This window comes from Magnolia sinica, chromosome 1, assembly GCF_029962835.1.
Source record: "Magnolia sinica isolate HGM2019 chromosome 1, MsV1, whole genome shotgun sequence".
Taxonomy (NCBI): Eukaryota; Viridiplantae; Streptophyta; class Magnoliopsida; order Magnoliales; family Magnoliaceae; genus Magnolia; species Magnolia sinica.
The window spans coordinates 139,593,612-139,611,101 of NC_080573.1; the positions used below are offsets into that span (position 1 = coordinate 139,593,612).

General features: G+C 37.9%; 1 protein-coding gene across 2 annotated transcripts; it reads left to right on the plus strand.

Annotated features, from left to right (window-relative positions):
• The first annotated feature begins 527 nt into the window (after window positions 1-527).
• LOC131221049 (putative cyclin-B3-1) lies at window positions 528-17,490 on the plus strand. Of its 2 annotated transcripts, XM_058216142.1 has the most exons (26): window positions 530-617; window positions 694-748; window positions 870-954; window positions 2,343-2,379; window positions 2,492-2,540; window positions 2,830-2,923; window positions 3,333-3,368; window positions 3,641-3,701; window positions 8,386-8,443; window positions 8,538-8,592; window positions 8,696-8,728; window positions 8,840-8,884; window positions 8,965-9,019; window positions 9,102-9,150; window positions 9,298-9,388; window positions 9,680-9,715; window positions 9,803-9,838; window positions 9,932-9,992; window positions 11,949-12,248; window positions 13,018-13,140; window positions 15,792-15,881; window positions 15,965-16,126; window positions 16,225-16,284; window positions 16,362-16,460; window positions 16,885-17,063; window positions 17,183-17,490. In XM_058216142.1, the coding sequence occupies exons 1-26, from the start codon at window positions 594-596 to the stop codon at window positions 17,316-17,318; spliced, it is 2,109 nt and encodes a 702-aa protein (XP_058072125.1). In that variant the 5' UTR covers window positions 530-593; the 3' UTR covers window positions 17,319-17,490. The 2 variants fall into 2 exon arrangements, with proteins under 2 accessions (XP_058072129.1, XP_058072125.1); XM_058216146.1 differs by lacking the exon at window positions 13,018-13,140 and having other exon boundaries at window positions 528-617.

A 17,490-nucleotide genomic window follows, 5' to 3' on the forward strand; every position in this document is an offset into this window, starting at 1 on the left:
ACATTTATAAGGCCCACCATGATTTATTTTTTAGATCCAACCTATTCATAAGTTAACATAGATATAGATGAAGTGAAAACAAAAATATAAGCTTGATCGAAACCTTCTGTGGTCCCTAAGAAGTTTTAAACGGTATATGTCACTGTCCCCACTGTTTTCTATGGTGGGGTCACTTGAACGTTAGATCTAACTCATTATTTTTCTTATGACATAAAACTATCTCTCCAAATGAATGGACGGTATGGATACAACACAAGCATCATGGTGGGGTCCACAAAGCTTGGTGACGTCACTTCAGTAGCGATTTGGATACTGACCTTATCAGTATCTAATCCGCGACCCCAGACCACTGGTCCGGATCAAAGTTCCGTGGGACCCACTTTTCGAAATTGAGATCCCATGTACCTTGTACAAAGACAATCCCCTCTCTCTCTTTTCATTCCCTACTCAAAAAACCAAAGGCGGTCATCTCTCCAACGATCCGAAATTTGAAATCGCTGCAAGAGAAAAAGAAAAACCAAACCCCCCCCTCTCTCCTGTTCTTTTTTTTTTTTTCCCCTGTAAATTAGGGCAAAACGAAGGTGAAGGAAGAAATGGTTCCCTTCAAGGCAAGCAAAGTCTCTCTCTCTCTCTCTCTCTCTCTCTCTCTCTCTCCCTGAATAGGATCACATCCCTGGCTTTTCTGTAAATTAGGGAAAAACGAAGGTTAAAGAATCTCTGGCCGAAGATCGCCCTGCTTTAAAGAACGGTTGTTAATGCCATTCCTTCCTTTCTTTTGTTCATTTAATTTTCATTTTCATTTTCATTTCTGTTTCCCCCCCCCCCCCCCCCCCACCCTCTTTAAATGCATTCTGTTTTCCGCCGAACAGTTAATATGAGAGATTTGAAGATCTACACAGATAATGAGAAGCGGAAGACGCATGCTCCCAAATATGCTGATGTCGACGACAAGAAGTAACACCATCCATCTATCTCGTTTATTTTTTTGTTTATTTCATCTTTTATTCTGGGGTTTTTTGTAATTTTCTTGTTGGGGGAATTTCTGTTTTTTTTTTTTTTTTCTCCTTTTCTTTTTTTCCTTAGCACTTTCGTTTCTTTCCCAGAAGGAGTGCGAGAAAGCCTCTGATAGTGGTTCTGTAAATACCACCACAATGATCCTGTTCGGATTTGTGATTTTAAATTATGAGGTGTTATATACAATGGTCGGTCAGAATTGGACAGCCCGTTAATGTGATTGAGGTTGATGACCAGTGTCCCGCTTAGGTGTTTGACTTCTCAGTGATTGAGGTTGTTCATGTGGTGGACCCTACCCGTGGGGGGGGGGGGGGGAGCTATGGTCTGAAAATCTCCTCTATCCAATGATCCCAGCCATCTGTTCAGTGGCCTTCTTAGTTCTTCCATTCGCACATGGACTGTTGTTCTTATGTCTGCAACCGTTCATTTTCCTGCCAGCAATATAATGGTGAGGATTGTCCTCTGGGATGACTTTTTCTGGGCGGGAGTGCCAATGCATGTGGGTGCATCCTAGGAATTGTTTGGGTTACTGAAGGTGGGCCCTATCAAATGAAATCATGTGTCCCAGTTTACATATATCACCAGAAACCCAAAAATTACGCTTATTTGATTATCTGAGTATTATATTTGTAGACATTTATTGGACAGTTGAAAAAGAGAAAAAAAAAATCCAGTGGTCATATTTCAACAAACAAGTGTCCATGAATCAAAGATTGTTAACCAGTCTGGTTTTGGGACTGTTAATTAAAGACAATGAGTTCCACAATTTAGTTTTAATTTGAATTAATGTATGCTGCATGTACAAATTTTGAGTGCCCAAGTATCAATCATCATACTTTGCCAAAGTATCAAATAACTCCCCAACAAAAAAGTGATTCTGCTTCATGCCGAGCACTGTATATATGGGGAATGCCGACGAGGCTTGCCCATGCTGCTTGCCCCTTCTATAGTTCTACCCTGCCATGTTTGATGGGTGTTTCATATAGAAGGGTCCCTCTTTGGATGGGCCACATGGAAAAACTCTCACTGATTTAGAGTTCCTTGCTGTCCACAGAAAGGTGCATTAGAAACAATGGTCTAATTTCAACAAATATGTATTTTTAATGCTTATGTATGGGCACAATGATAATTGATCAGTAAGATTTTTTGCATTGGGACCCACCCACAGAGGTATCTTCTTGATGAACTGCTGGGCTCAGCATGTGAGGGCAGCATGGGCTAGCCTCCTCTGTATCTCAATTCTATATTTCATTCCATGTATTTTTTTTCTTCTGTCAGAGCATTGACTTTTTATTGTTTCTTTTTTCTTTTTCCTCTTCAAATTGAAGGAAACCGGTGCCATCTAATGTGGTTATGAAGAGGGCTGTGAGTGTCACTATCATTTTATTGATTTTTACCATTGATGTTTTATTTCCTTTCTGGTTACAAATACAATAGAGAGGTATTTCATCATGGCTTTGACATGCTCTTTTTATAGGATAATGATGAAAATACAGAGAAAGCTAAGGGAATTTGTGATATTTCAGGTGTGTCATGTCACAACCATTTAGTTTTGTGTTGCTTAGTATAGAATTTCATACACTTGGGAATAGCTTGGATGCATCTCTTTCTGCAGATGAGATGAACTGTCCACTGGCAAAAATAAGGATGAGATGAAGGTGTATATAAGCTTTATTTATCTCATCCTCATTTTGGTGCCTGGAAAAGCAGTTCCGCTTCCTAAAAGATGTGGATGTGTGGGTGCAACTGCACGTCACCATCGCTGTTATGTTTTCTGAATTCCTGCAATTGTGTTTAACTGTTTGTTGGATATAGTAAAAACTAAGGCTGGAAGAAAAGCTCTGGCGGATGTCAGCAATGTTAGGAGCTACTTGTTGCGAGGCCGACTGAGCAATGGGTCCAAACAAATGTGAGTGATGATGGGCATTTTAGTCATTTTAATGAAGAACTTTGGATGTGTGCTTCTCCCATAAATCCTCTTTCTTTTTTAGTAGGTGAACAATTGTGCACAAACCACCAGAGGCGATTTTTTGCCTTTTGTGAATCCTATCACCGTTCAATTAGTCTGGGTAGTGACACTTGCTTTGATTATTTAAGAGGTTGGATCAATTGTGCCTGACTTCGTGCTCAGATGGTGATTGGATTTGTCAATATCGTGTTTAGGAATTTTTGTTAGGTATTGGATTATTTACCTATTGCATATTGACATTATCATGTCTAAAACAAAAAGTCTGTCTTTTTTCCTTGCTGTTGTTTTGCTTCTGAAGATAGTTCCAAGTGGTGCCAATGTTAAAATTGTCATATGTTTCATGTTTCAGGAACGACAAAAGTGACAGAAGTCATTTGCTACAGAGGTATGCAGAGTGAATTGCTATTAATATTGCTATTTCTTGCCATCTGGATGAACGTACGAAGAGCGTATGCACTTAAGTTTGTTATTCTTATTTCCAAAATTTTCATTTGTTTCAAATTTGCTTGAGCTGGAAATCTTTATGGGTCAAGGTCGGGGTTTACTTTCTTTCTCTTGTTCCAAATATATATATATATATATATATATATATATATATATATTTTCCTGTTGTACTTTTCATTACATTTTGATCTGACATGTTTTAGTGAATGTCAGTAGGGCTCCAGTACAACGGAGTATTACGTGTGCTAGTGCATCATCAAGAAAACCGATAGTGGTATGTGTGCACATCCTGAATCTAGTATCTTCTTCAGTAATTTTTTGGTTCTTTCTTGTTGAATGCCTTTTGGTTTTCCTTTCTGTAAGTTTGTCCAATCTTTCATTACTAAAGATGGTCAAATGATATATATCCCAAGGCTTAAGAGTTTAAACCATAGTTTTGTTTTCTATGCGATTTTTACTCTATCAAAGAGAATGATCAACCCCTGTAGCTGAATATTTGAAATTATTCAAAAGCATAATCATGGACTACTTAATTGTGATAAATTGAAAATATCGCAATGTATTGATATGTCAGTGATACATCATGAGATCTCGTGATATATTAGGCAATACGGGGGAGTTTTGCCGCTCCCTCCTTATTTCTTATTGGCAGCACACGATATGGAAAGTATCAGCCAATACTATTGATATTTAAGTCACCGACTTTTGCTTGAGAAATGGCATGGGATTTTCTTTTGCAACAATCCTTTCTTAAAGTGACAATCAACTTCATGCATTTGGTGCCTTACAGGTCATCTTGTTGGACTTGTGAATGGATGCTTGATGGTTGTAGACTGTAGACTCCTAGTCATATCCACTGAAAGTGGAATTTTTTCTACTCTCTTTGTTATTTTTAATAGAGTTCAACCATATCGCCTTTTGCTTTTCCGCAATATGAAATCTACACCAAAAGGTGTACAATACTCCGAGTTCACTGTTTATTTCTAAGAGAGCCAGCCTAGTCAACATTTGAGTTGGTAGAGACGTGGAGGTGCTCATGAGGTCCAAACTGTAATGACTCTGCTTCATAAAGTCTTTTGATGCCTGAAAATTCTATTCACTAATTTTTATAGTTATTGTTGCAGTGATAAGATGGAATTTAATGCAACAGTTCAATAGGCTGTCAATCAAAACTGTGCACTGGATCTATCACAGTTCAATTGGTCTGTTGATGCGGTCCCAATCTTTTTCAGAACTCCTTATCTTCTGTAATCTTCATTCAGACCAATCTGGGCCCTTGATGTGATCCAGATATTCAATCTCAACAGTTGGTGAGCCTAATCTTCAATCTGCATGGTTAATGCGGCACAGATCTTCATTTACCCTTGGATGGCCTAATTTCAATATGGATTCTTGGATGGACAAATTTTCTATTGATTGGATGTGAGTTCAATCTGGCTCCTGATTGAATGATCAGATGGCCTGGATAAATCACTTTGCCAGCTTCTTGGGGCATGCATAAACTAGGCTGATTACGCCATGACAAATGTTGGATCAGGCCTGGTAATAGGCACCTTATAAGGTTGCCAACTGATACTTGCTGGAACTTTCTGATCAGGTGTTGCTATTATTTCGAGTCTTGTTCCCACTTCCTAGCTGTTTATACTTGCTAACATTTTGAAAATGAAGCTTCATCACTATAATGCTCGAACTTGCTGTTGTTTTCCTTCGCTGTTTGTGCAACTATAATTAACAACTAGTAAGCACCCTACTCTTACGACCTTGTCCTATGAAATCTGAACTTGGCTGCATTTTGGAGAACATACCTAGCAGCTTGCACAACAACTTCGTCTATTTTCGAAATTTTTATTTTTATTTTTCAATTCGGCAACTAGGGTGAAATTGACTGGGATAATGTATTGGCTGCTGTCCGTAGAATGTTTTCCTCAACCAGGAGATTAAGATTGATATTGTGGTGTTTTTGATAGAATGGCTCTGGATTGCTTACAATGAAGAATCTACAAGATCACGTTTGACACTTTTGCTATTATATGTCCAGGCGAGATGAATTGATGGATAGGAAATATTTGTTCGTAGAGGGAAAATGGACTTTGAGTGCAATCGTCATTGATGAGAACATTGAATATGAGGAGGCTTATTTGTAAAAACCAAGTTGTTTGATTTTGGAATAGCTGTTGGAGAGATGAAGGGTGGAATGGTGGAGCAGGATTCATGTAGCCAACCCTAATTAATTGGTATAAGGCTTAGATGATGATGATGATGTTGGAGAGGTGAAAAAGAACCGAGTTTTCCTAAACACAATAGAAGACATTTGGGTTGGAGGGTGCACTTTTGGCGTGTCAATCTTATCAAGAAAACCTTGTCACTGATGGGGTAGCAGGCTCAATTGTTGTCGAAGTAGGCATTGGTGTTTCCAAGAAAAGGAAGGCTCTTAATTAAGACGTCTCTGATGAAAACCTAGCATCTACAGCCAACCCAAATCATCCAAAACTGGCATTGTGTTGGTGGAGAAATAACAATAGATTTGGTTTGGGGTTCAGTTAATGTTGATTTTGTGATTAAGCAAATCAATAATAAGCTTACTGCCATATTTGGAGAGGCTGAACGGAGTTAAGAGGCTAAGGAAGCTATTGAAGCACTATCTAGCAACAACATGGGAGTATTTATGTGCATCATTAACATAGAAGGTTATGTGAGTGTTGTAGTTGCATTGCTATCACTGCCTGGCAAAAGCTCCTACCTACGTTGAAGTTGGATTCAATCGAGGATCGAAAAACTTGTAGAAGCCAAGTTCCTTTTAACTAACGAGAATGGTGTTATAAATGCTTTCACCTATCAACTGTACTTCTCTAGGCGTATCGGGAAGGTCATTCAGTAGTTTGTATGGTGAAACCGATTCATCCATTTGCTTTTTGTCAAATTCTCTTGTTTTGAAGGTGATTATACGTAGTTTGAGTCGGGTTGTAGGGCTATTTTCAACATCTTGATGGTTGTTTAAGTTAGTTTATAATTTGGCTCAAAGTCGGGGTTTAGAAGCAATGATGCCCAGATGCAAACACATTTTACAGGGAAGGGGGAATATGTTTTTTACTCAAATCTAGGACAAATGTATGAATGCAGGTACTTGATTTGTCACGTACTATAGTGTTAAAACATTGGATCCATTCTATTTGGGGGTATTTTACTAAAAAAAGGTTTTGCTTGTTTCTTAGTCATTGAGCCTTTTTAGGTGCTAAAAGTTTAATGAAACCACTAACATTTTACATAGTTTTTACAGGGTGACTTGGTCATGATTAAAATATAAGAAAATTGTTGGGATTTGCAAAATATTAACCTAACATAATACAAGATGGCCCTAGGGTCAGGACTCAGGAGTATTTTCCAGTATTAGTACCATGTCATGTTTGAGATGACGTTGATCATGTACAACAGAAGTATCTTAGTATCATAGTTTAGAGTTATTTATTAATACCTATGTCATGACTGGAGGTAGGAAGCGAAGGAATTTTAGCCTTCTTCTTGTGTGTCTCTTTTGAAGAAAGCTTTGGAAGGGAGATAAACATGCTCAAAGATGATTACTTATACTCTCCATTACCTAAGTTGGTCTGGACACTATGTTCCACGTGTTTAAAGATGATTAACTACCGTTCTACTTTCAACCTTCGAATGGTAGGTCCAGTTGTCCTATTTATATCGATCAGGATAGTTTCTAGTGACAAACATTATGGTTAAATATGGTACTTACAATGAGGTCATCTGATAATATTATTGAAAGGACCCTACTTATATATTGACATCCCAGCATTGTTTGTTCTACGTAAATTCTTATTGTCTGTCCTTAAGCCTTTTTGTCCTTCAGTTTTTTCCAAAAAAAAATGTTATTGATACATTTGTTGGAGACCTACGATATGGAAAATGATACCATAACTGTTGATAATACTGCAAATACCAGGGAATGCATCACTGTTCGAGGGAAGCATTGTGAAAACATTAGGAAAATGGTGGAATTTTTCAGTGAAACTTCAGGAGATGTCAAAAGACACACGATTACACATTTACATAATAGGTTTCATTTTATAGGGGCTCAAACTATGTGCTATCGGACAAAAAATTATTAATAAATATGATTTTAATGCACTAATAATAAAAAAACAATGCAATAATTCAACACATATAATGAACTAGTTTAAAACAAACCTAGGAAGAGATCCCCTGAAAAAAATTCAAAAAAATGTTTTTTTTTTTTTTAATTTTTTTTAAAAAAATTATAATTTCTGGAATTTCACAAGCGTTAATGCTGGTTTCGTTGATATTATCAATAATATTGGCAATATTATCGCTTGTATTGACGATACAATGAATTTATTTCCGAGGCGGTTGGTGAGATCTTGTGATATTGAAAATATCGTCCAACACCTGTGATATTATTGATAATATCGATGACAACTTGTAAATTTTATTTCACCCGTGAGATACAGAGAATATTGGCCTTGTCAATAATATTAATGAGATTTTGAACACTGGTTGCTCTTTTAGGGGTCCTTGTAGTTTTTCCTATACAATAAACTGATATCTTAGATGAAGCGAATGGCTGTAGTCCACTCCTTAAGCTGCAAAATCCTTCTAATCAGGTGCCTCTCCCTCTACAAATAGCACTTGGGACTCATGCTCGTGCTCCCGCTTCCTACTCGCTAACATTTTGAAACATATGCTTCCCACTCTTGCACCTGAATTTTTTGCTGCTTCGTTTCACACTTCATGCAACATCAGTCCACTCTTCTTTTTCATGTTCCCTTTCTCTCCTGTAAGGATAAGAGATTCATCAAAACAAGGAAAGCTTTATGAAAGAATGAAGTTATTCAATACCAAGAAATGCTCTATATCTCATCATCTCCTGCTTCTCTTGATTGTGATTCTTGGGTGGTCGATGATTGTGTAGCTGGTTGTATTTGAATCAGGGGGAAGGTAAGGTCAGTGATCCTCAGATTCCAAAGGAGGGGAATGCATTTAAGAGTGGTAGGTTGCTCCCTTCAGTTTCTCTTAAAGAATCTTGCTGTCCTCTCATTTTCTACTGATCATCATCTATAATTTTTGGTTGTGAACTGGATAGTATCCTGCAAAAGGGTTAATGATCGGTCTCTTAAATCTCTTGATGCTAACGAAGGGTAATGATTTTCTCTTCCTTAATTTCCTTTTCTAACTGAATTCGAACAGTATGGAGATTGAGCATTTATGACGCAAAAACTTTTGATTTGATTTCTTTCACAGCAAGACTGCTAGTAAGCCTCCAATGGCAGCGCGGTAACCACAGAATCTGTATACTCACTTCATATCTGTTATACATGTTTACTTTTAAATTATTTAGTATGCTACTGATGTTATGCCTTCCTTTGCTCCTTATCTGGGATGAAGGAAGTCTGCAGCTTCTCAAAGAATCTGGAGAGGATCTTCATTAGGGTAAATGGATGTGCTGACTTACTGGATATATTTTGGAGTGGTTTGAATTCTGGACTAAGGTTTTCTGTTGCATTATGCAGTGGATCGACGACTGTGATAACTAAAGGTCCTCGCCCGAAATTGGGCTCTATCAAGGTGTCATGCTTGTTATTGTCTTGTTTTGCTACAATCTTTGTTAGTATTAAGGGGGCTCTAATGCACTTTACTCCTGTTTTAGGCAAATGTCAAAAGCTCAGACACAATTCAGGACAAACCGAGTATATCTGGTGATCCATGAGATTGTAGCTTCTTCTGTTTTTTTTTTTTTTTAATATACTGCATAACATTTTCATGGAGCCAATGTGTAGTTTTGTTGAAGCAGCTTCATTCCAAGGTTTAATAATATCTCTAGTAATATTTCTTGGATCTGATAGGAACTAGGACTAGAAGAAAAGCATTGGTGGAAGTCAACAGCTTCAGGAGTTATCAGCTAAGAAACCGATCTAGTGATGGTTCTAAACTGATGTAAGTAAAAAAGTGGATGGTGTTCCAGTCATCATGATTAGAAAATTTGTTTGTTCTTCTCTTGGTGAAGATTGGGCATATTATTCGTGCTAGTAGTTTTTTCCGGTGTTGTGCCATATACTGCTTGGATTAAATGTTAAAGTGGAAATGAAATAAAAAAGCGGAAAAAATTGCTACCAGGATACAGGGAATGGTTTTTATTATCACATCTTGTTATGTAAATCAGGGGACATCTTCTGCAGCTAAGCTCTACTGTTTCTTACCCAAATTTTGTTTCAATGCTTTTTGCAGCAGGACCCAGAATGGGAAGTTTCTTTCTCAGCCAAGGTGGGATTATTATCCAACTATTTCATTTTCTTCTGCAGCTAAGCTCTACTGTTTCTTACCCAATTTTTGTTTCAATGCATTTTGCAGCAAGATCCAGAGTGGGAAGTTTCTTTCTCAGCCAAGGTGGGATTATTATCCAACTATTTCATTTTCTGTTTATTTATCTGCCATTTATTATAGTTATTCCGATTAACATTTACTGTGTTGTGGTTGTAGGTTTTCATCTGCGAGTCAGAAGGTCAAGGTTGTGAATACATCATCAAGGAAATCCATTATGGTATGCAAGGCGTTTTGAATATGTTCCCTCTTTACCACTTCCATGAAAGAGGAATATCCCTTTTTCAGTTATCTATGCGATATGAACAGGTTTCACTCTGCAAATAATTCATCAGTTTATGTAGCTAGGAATAGGATGCTACAGAAGTTAGTTGCATGACCTTTCTGAGTGCCGCTCTTGCTTTTAATTGTGCTTTGGGCTTGCACTACCTTCTCCTGCTTGCTAGCTGTTGATTCTTTCTACTATTTTGAAACAGACACTTCCCCTTCCTGCGCCCAAATATGTTGCCGCTTTGTTTCATGCCTTGTGCAACTATATTATAGAACATGTGTCTAACTAAATATAATTTGCACAAACGCAGATACATGTGGGTTTCTGCATTTTAGGAGAAGTTATTTGAGTATATGCAACATCAAACATGAAAGAGTTGTGATTCAAATTAATAAATTCCTTTTATTGTATGATCAATGGGAAATATTGGTCCAAATCTTGTGGTGTTTGTATCTGCCTCCAGTGTAGTGCTCGAGTTAGGATCTACCAAGCATAACACCATGCAAGAATGGTGATTGGCGACTAAGCTTACCTTGTCGCATGTTGTGCTCTGTGCTCAATTGCTCATTGGCTCTTGATGTCACTAAGAAGGACAGGTTAACAGCAGCTCATCACCAGTGGCTGACAGTGTTTTGGTTTTGGAGTTCCACCGATACAGGCCAATGTGGGCTCCATTGTGTGAACCACAAAATCAGATCCAAGCATTAGACAACTCAGGTGTTTTATGACACCACAAATGTTCATAAATTGATTTGTGAAAAGGCGAACAACTAGATTTTGGAAACTTGTTTTGGTTAGGAGTCTTTTATGATAGGAAAGTTGGAAGTTTCTAGGAAACTACTAGTATGGAATGCCTTTTAGGACATAATCGATGTAGTAATAAGGATATTTAAGAGGATTAATTGATTAGGTGTTTTCTTAATTTAAGTAACTGGATAGATACATTGGTGGAAAAAGAGGTACTAGGTACCCAGCCGATACAAGCATAGGATGCATTGAATTTTCCGGATGTAAATGTCTGTGCTGTTAGAACTCAAAGATACATAGGAAAATGAACTGTTTAGCCTATAAGAGCTCTCCCTAAATTTGTCAAAAATAAGGCCTAGCCTCCAAGGTTCTGGATTCTCCTTCTTGACCTACTTGAAGACATTTTCAGAGCATCCACTGATGTTTACATTGCCCTTGATTTTGAAGAAACGAAAATCATATAACAAATGTGCAATTTCTCTTACCCGTAATGATAACCTCTGCCTGGGTATAACATGCCTGCCAGTCCCAAGCTTGGTTAGAGGGTTGATGTCAGGTGCTAACTTTTGCCAGCAATCATTAGAGCAGACCTGAATAGCTAGGAGAAGACTGAGGATGATGATGATGATGAAGAATTATACAAAGTAATATTTAAGTCTCACTTCCACATCTACAAATATCATTCTTGGTTTCTATAGTTTTGACCTTCTTTGACAATTTTCCATGCAGAATGAATTTTATTTAAGGTTCCATTTGTTTTTTCTTCCTTTCTTGCTGGAAACATCTCTCAGTCCTTAAGTGCCCATTTCCTCTTTCCAAAATTGGCCGAACATCATGAAAACTGGCAATGGCTGATGACCTTCCTTGATGGTTCTCCTTTTCTTTCCATCCTCAAGCGCCTCATATGTATCTTTGTTGGAAACTTTTCATTGTATATCCTTAGGATCAAATATTTAGTTTTAATTGGCTTTGAGATATCTGCTTTACATATTTAAACTACTCTTATTCTAAGTGGACACACATGCTTGTTTCGTAGACTTAGAATGTTACTTCCATAAGCTATATTAGTAATGAAGATATGCATAACTTTGACTTGTTCTCTTGTAAATTAAGTAGTTTGGAATTGCTGATAAAAAAAATATTTGTTTTATGATCCAGACAATGAGGAGAACTGCACAAACAAGCTCCCTGGCCAGGATGGTGACAAAATCCAAGCCTGCACTAGGTTTGGAGAAGAAATCCATGCCTATTACAGTAAATTCTTCCATGAAAGAGGGTAAAGTAGTGAACGGGCTCACATGTGAAGATATTGAATTGGTGATTCCACATGAATTCAGTCTAGAAAAGCATTCATCTGATGGCAATGGCTGCTCAAGTGAGAGTGTGACTGCAATTATATCTAAACCCAAGAGGACTCGTCGGAGATCTTATACTTCCCTGCTGATGGCTAGATCCAAGGTTCATACCCACCTAAGCTTACTAATACTTTCATCTGCTTATGCATACTTTATATAACGACAACAGCAGTTACAAAAAAGTTCATTGCAATTAAATATTATAAAAACTCTGTACAGTTGACATGGGATGTTAAGAGGCAATTGGAAGGGTCCTTACTCTTGCTCCGGTGGTAGACTCGTAGGAATTTCAACACTGGGTCAAGGGTTTGAGTACCCATAGGTGGTGAAATTCCACTTCGGCGTGAGTGTGCGGGGGTGTGTGTGTGTGTGTTAAAAAAGAAAGAAAAAAGAGAGGCAATTGGAACAATTGGAAGTGTATTTGTGTCCTTTTTGGCAAACCATAAAGCGATTACACTGAAATGACAAAAAAGGACCTATTCTCTCCCTCGGTTTGCGAGCCTTTACATGCACCACTCCATGGAATGTATGTGGGACATCATATCTTTTAATAATAGCCTCACTGTGAATATTACCTGGTGCAATAATCAGGCCAGTCCAATCATTGGGCAGGAGCCACACACATAATTAACTGTAGACTGTTGGCATGTTTCTCAAACCATCTTTCTCATATAGTGGTGGGCATCCTGATAAGTGGAATTGCTTATTTTTGTACCAAGCAATCTGCACTTGAGGTCCTCATTCATGGCAGGTATTCTATTAATATGCCTTGTTGGCACGTTTGTTGCGTGTAAGAGTGTGTTAGCATCGCATGTGTTGCCCATGCATTTTTTACTAGTGCTTCTAAAGCATAATTGCAACTGCTTTGTCAGGTTTTGGGTGAACATGCTGGCTTTGTCAAGCAGGATGAGCTACCCAATATTGACGACACCACCAATCATCTAGAAGTAGCAGAATACGTTGATGACATCTACCAATATTATTGGATCATGGAGGTTACATCCATACCATTTCCTCCCATTTATTTAACGTATCGTCTATGAAATCTTTACCACAAAAACCTTTGTTATTGGTTTGGTTACTGTAGCTTCAGCATTCAACAATCATTACAAAAAGATAATGAGATGCATAAAGTAGAATAGACCCTTCAAAAAAGAGAGTAGAAGAGTTCATCTCATGTTTGCTTCCTTGTATTGATATGACCCAATCAATTAAAATCTTGACCTTTTGTTTCCTACATCCAAAATACTTAATGGCCACTAGGTTGACAAAAGATCTTTTATTTGGTTGATAGAAAAAACTCAATTCTCAAATGCAATGTAAATCGATTTCTTTTATATAGATTGATTCCTTTGCATTCCTGTTAACAAAGCACCCAATTTCTCTAATATAGATTAGTTCACCAATGAGTCAGCTTCAACTTCCAAAATTCAGGTGAAAGCATTTGCCAATCACAATCCCTATTGGCCATTGCAGGGTTTGAGAAGGGGGATACACTAATTTCTACCAACAAATTTGTAACTTTATCTCCCCCATGTGTGTACAGCCCTGCTCATTACACGGCAGCACATGTGCCAACATAGAATGTGTAAGAGTTGAGCTTTCCATGAGATCGGCCACAATTTTTAGACCATCTGGCTGGAAAATAAGGTTGCTCCACTTGTCACGTAGTCACGAGTGTACAAAACAAATGGACATCATAAATGCTAGTTTCTTTGTCCGTTTTTTGCTGTAGTTATCTGGCCTGATTTTTGGACCAGATAATCTAGACAGTATGGGAAGCATCATGGAAGGCTTGGATCTAGCACACTGGTGCCATTTGGCATGTGGCATGTAGATGAGCAGGGTAACACATGCATGTGAGCTTTGAAAACCTACCTATATAGCATCTTTGTCTTTTTACATTCATATATATATATATATATATATAATATCTGGAATTAATGTTGGCAAAGAGAGGTTCGGTGTTCCCTCAGTTTCATTCTTATCCTGTATCCCTCTTCTGTCTAGACTCTGTTTCTTATGCTCAACCCCAGGCTATAAAGAACGCTGGGCGCTTCACAGGCTTAACAAGCAGTGACTTGTATAAATATCTCTACAAACAGTAAGATACATAATGGAAAATAGGAGAAAAAGGAAAATTGGTCTTTGTATATATGCCAAGAATGTTTGCATGTAGGTCTAACATTACATGTTAAGAGACTTTATTCTGTTTTTAGTTTGTCACTTTTGGCGTGGTTTCAAGGGAAATTCCCCCTTCATGGGAAAGAGACAATTTGTTTGGTTTTCGCTTCTCTTTAGACTATTCTTCCTGATTGGTTTTATTTTCAGAAAGATCAATGCAAGTTAGATATCTGAGTTAATTGCAACATATTTGAGGGAGAATTGTGTCACCTTTGTTCCTTAACTACTGTCTACATATTTATGGATATAGACTTTCAGGGAAATTTGTTTAATTGTTGATATCACTTTCTTGAAATATATATTCAAGGTTGAATTTCCGTTGTAGGTAATGAACACTTCCGCTAAGATCAATATCCTTTATTATTTTATTGAGCTAGATCCAGATCCAGCCCCTAGCAGTTGAAATCTATATCTAGGGATCAAAATCAATTCATCTTAAGCAGAACTGTTCCAACACCTTATTATGGCAGATCTTGTCCAACTATCCCACTCTGGCCTGCTGATTGCCACCCTGCCTAGCGTCCTTAATTGTTCCAATAAGCAATAAATTTTTTGATATCTTCCCTATGGTTTTAGGAAGGGGAGACTTGGACCTACAAATTTGCTCCCGAGTCGATATGTGCTGGATGAGTCGAGGGTGACTTGTTCCCCTCCTGATGTAGAATGATGCTAATCCAGCTATGTGACTAAGATCTAATATAAAATCAAATGTATATGTAAAAATCACCAAGCTAAGTGTGATGCACATGCAAACAATGTGAAGCCCAATAGATGACGGGTATGATTCGAGACCAAATCACAGTCATCAGCCCTTTGACCAAACAAAACGCTCGGAAAATAGGGCCCAAGGAAGATAAAGATCTTCCTACTAGCATAGGAATAATCCAGGTTCAATAGGTGAAAGTTTGAGACCCATGTATGAGTTGGGTCCGATAATAATGGAAAAGGACTGAGGTGGCCCTTAGGATCAGGTAAAAGAAGATTCAAGTGAGGACAATGAAAGTGTATCAGCTCCAACACTCTCCAATTGACAACTGACCAAAAACCATGCTGCCAAATAACCCCTAAGAAAGTGTATCAGCTCCAACACTCTCCAACTAATGGACCCATGAATCCTTGGTTCCACTGGGCTTAGCAATCACTAAATGTATTCATCTTTGAATCCTCCAAAGCTCTCCCAGAGAGTTATGACACTCTCTAAATAAGCCACCCTCGTGTCCTTACTTGATTCCGTCTGCAGGACTCAAGAGAGTGTCAGACACTACTCTATAACATGCCAGAAGTGCATTTTCAAACTTTGACAGAACAGAAATTTCTATGTATTTGGCTTATATTTTTTTGGAAACAACAGCTTGTTATTTTTCTAGTTAATATACTGACATCCCATTTCTTAGAAGTTCAGCATTTATTCGACTATAGATCATTTCCATTACTCAGTTGCTAATGTGGCTTGTAATAGCAGGCAAAGAATCCTTCCCTCTCCAACTACATGACGATCCAGACAGACATAAATTCTAGAATGCGGGGCATACTAATCAACTGGCTAATTGAAGTATGATATCTGGCCTCTCGATGCACGCTGTGCATAGTTTTTCCTACAAACTGTTAACCAAGCTCTTCTTTTCTTGGTTGCAGGTACACCTCAAGTTTGAATTGATGCAAGAAACACTGTTTCTCATGGTAGAATTGCTTGACAGATTTCTTTCTGCTGTTACAATTAAAAAGGACGAAATGCAGTTGGTTGGTCTTACCGCCCTCTTGCTAGCCTCAAAATATGAAGACTTTTGGCATCCAAAGGTTGCGATTACACACAAATCAGTAATCCTATATAAGTCTTGGTTTAATGCTACATTCAAATCTCAATATATATATATGTATTTTTTAATTCATTGCAGATCAAAGATTTGATTAGCATCTCATCAAACCTGTACACAAGAGATCAAATGCTTGACATGGTGTGGATCCTCGCTTGTATCTTTCCAATGAGTTTGCCATAATATAATGAGGATAATAACCTGTCATCTTTTCTCAGGAGAAGCTGATTCTTAAGAAGTTGATGTTCCGTCTGAACGCCCCAACTCCATATGTTTTCATGTTACGGTTTCTTAAAGCTTCCCAAGCAGACAAAAAGGTGTGTCATGATGCTCTTGGAATTTATTCTCTATACCCTTCATGAGCAGCTTTTACGTTAGTCCAGCGCACTCTAATTGTGGGCCCACCTTTCACTGATATCTGGTGGGCCCCATCGGATGTGTGACACTGCCAAAGACTCCTCCATGGGACTGCATTACATCTGACGGTCGGCTTGCAAATGGATGGTAAAGAAGGATAATATACCCAATTGTATGTTGCAACTGGAAAATAGTATCAACTATGGAAAAGAATATCTTATGATGATCAATATAAAGGAAAGGATTGGAGGACGTTTTGGTCCATCTCCCAGTCGAGTGGGGGTGTACCAACTGTTCCGAATAAACCTTGTTTTGTATTTCTCAAAACTTACATGCTATTAGTTTTTCTAACATGTATTGGGACTCTTGCTTTCATTGCCACAGCTTGAGCATCTAGCCTTCTACCTCATTGAATTGTGCCTGGTCGAATATGAAGCTCTGCAGTTCAAACAATCTTTGTTATGTGCATCGGCAATCTATGTTGCGCGGTGCACACTGCAAATGGCTCCAGCCTGGACACCATTGCTTATCAAACATTCACGCTATGAAGAAACACAACTCAGGCATTCTGTTTTACTTCTTTTTTTTTTCCAACTTCATTTCTGTTTATCATTTCTTGACCGTTATCAATTTGCATAGAGATTTAAATGTTTCTTTATTATTATTATTATTTTTGCTTCAGGTCCTGTGCAGATCTGGTCTTGAGGTTTCAAAGAGCTGCTGGCAGGGGACTACTGAAAGTTACCTATGAGAAGTATTTAAGCACGGATCACAGTTGTGTGGCAGCGATAAAACCAATAGATAAGCTTCCTCTATGATTTGACTTACTCTTTTGTAAGTGTGTTTTAGTTTTGATTTGTATTATCATTGTAAATACGACGAGTTTCTTTGGGTGCTGATGATTTTACTGTTTTTTATCCTGATCAAAATCATGTACGGAATATACATACACGCATTCTATTTTCAATGGAGCCTTTGTACTTGGTGTGA

Excerpts from the sequence above, each read along its gene's own strand:
- LOC131221049 (XM_058216142.1), top strand. The coding sequence starts at position 594 with ATGGTTCCCTTCAAGGCAAGCAAA. Across the intron at positions 749-869 it reads TCGCCCTGCTTTAAAGAACG|TTAATATGAGAGATTTGAAG; the intron begins GTTGTTAATGCC and ends TCCGCCGAACAG. Across the intron at positions 8,885-8,964 it reads TGGAGAGGATCTTCATTAGG|TGGATCGACGACTGTGATAA; the intron begins GTAAATGGATGT and ends TGCATTATGCAG.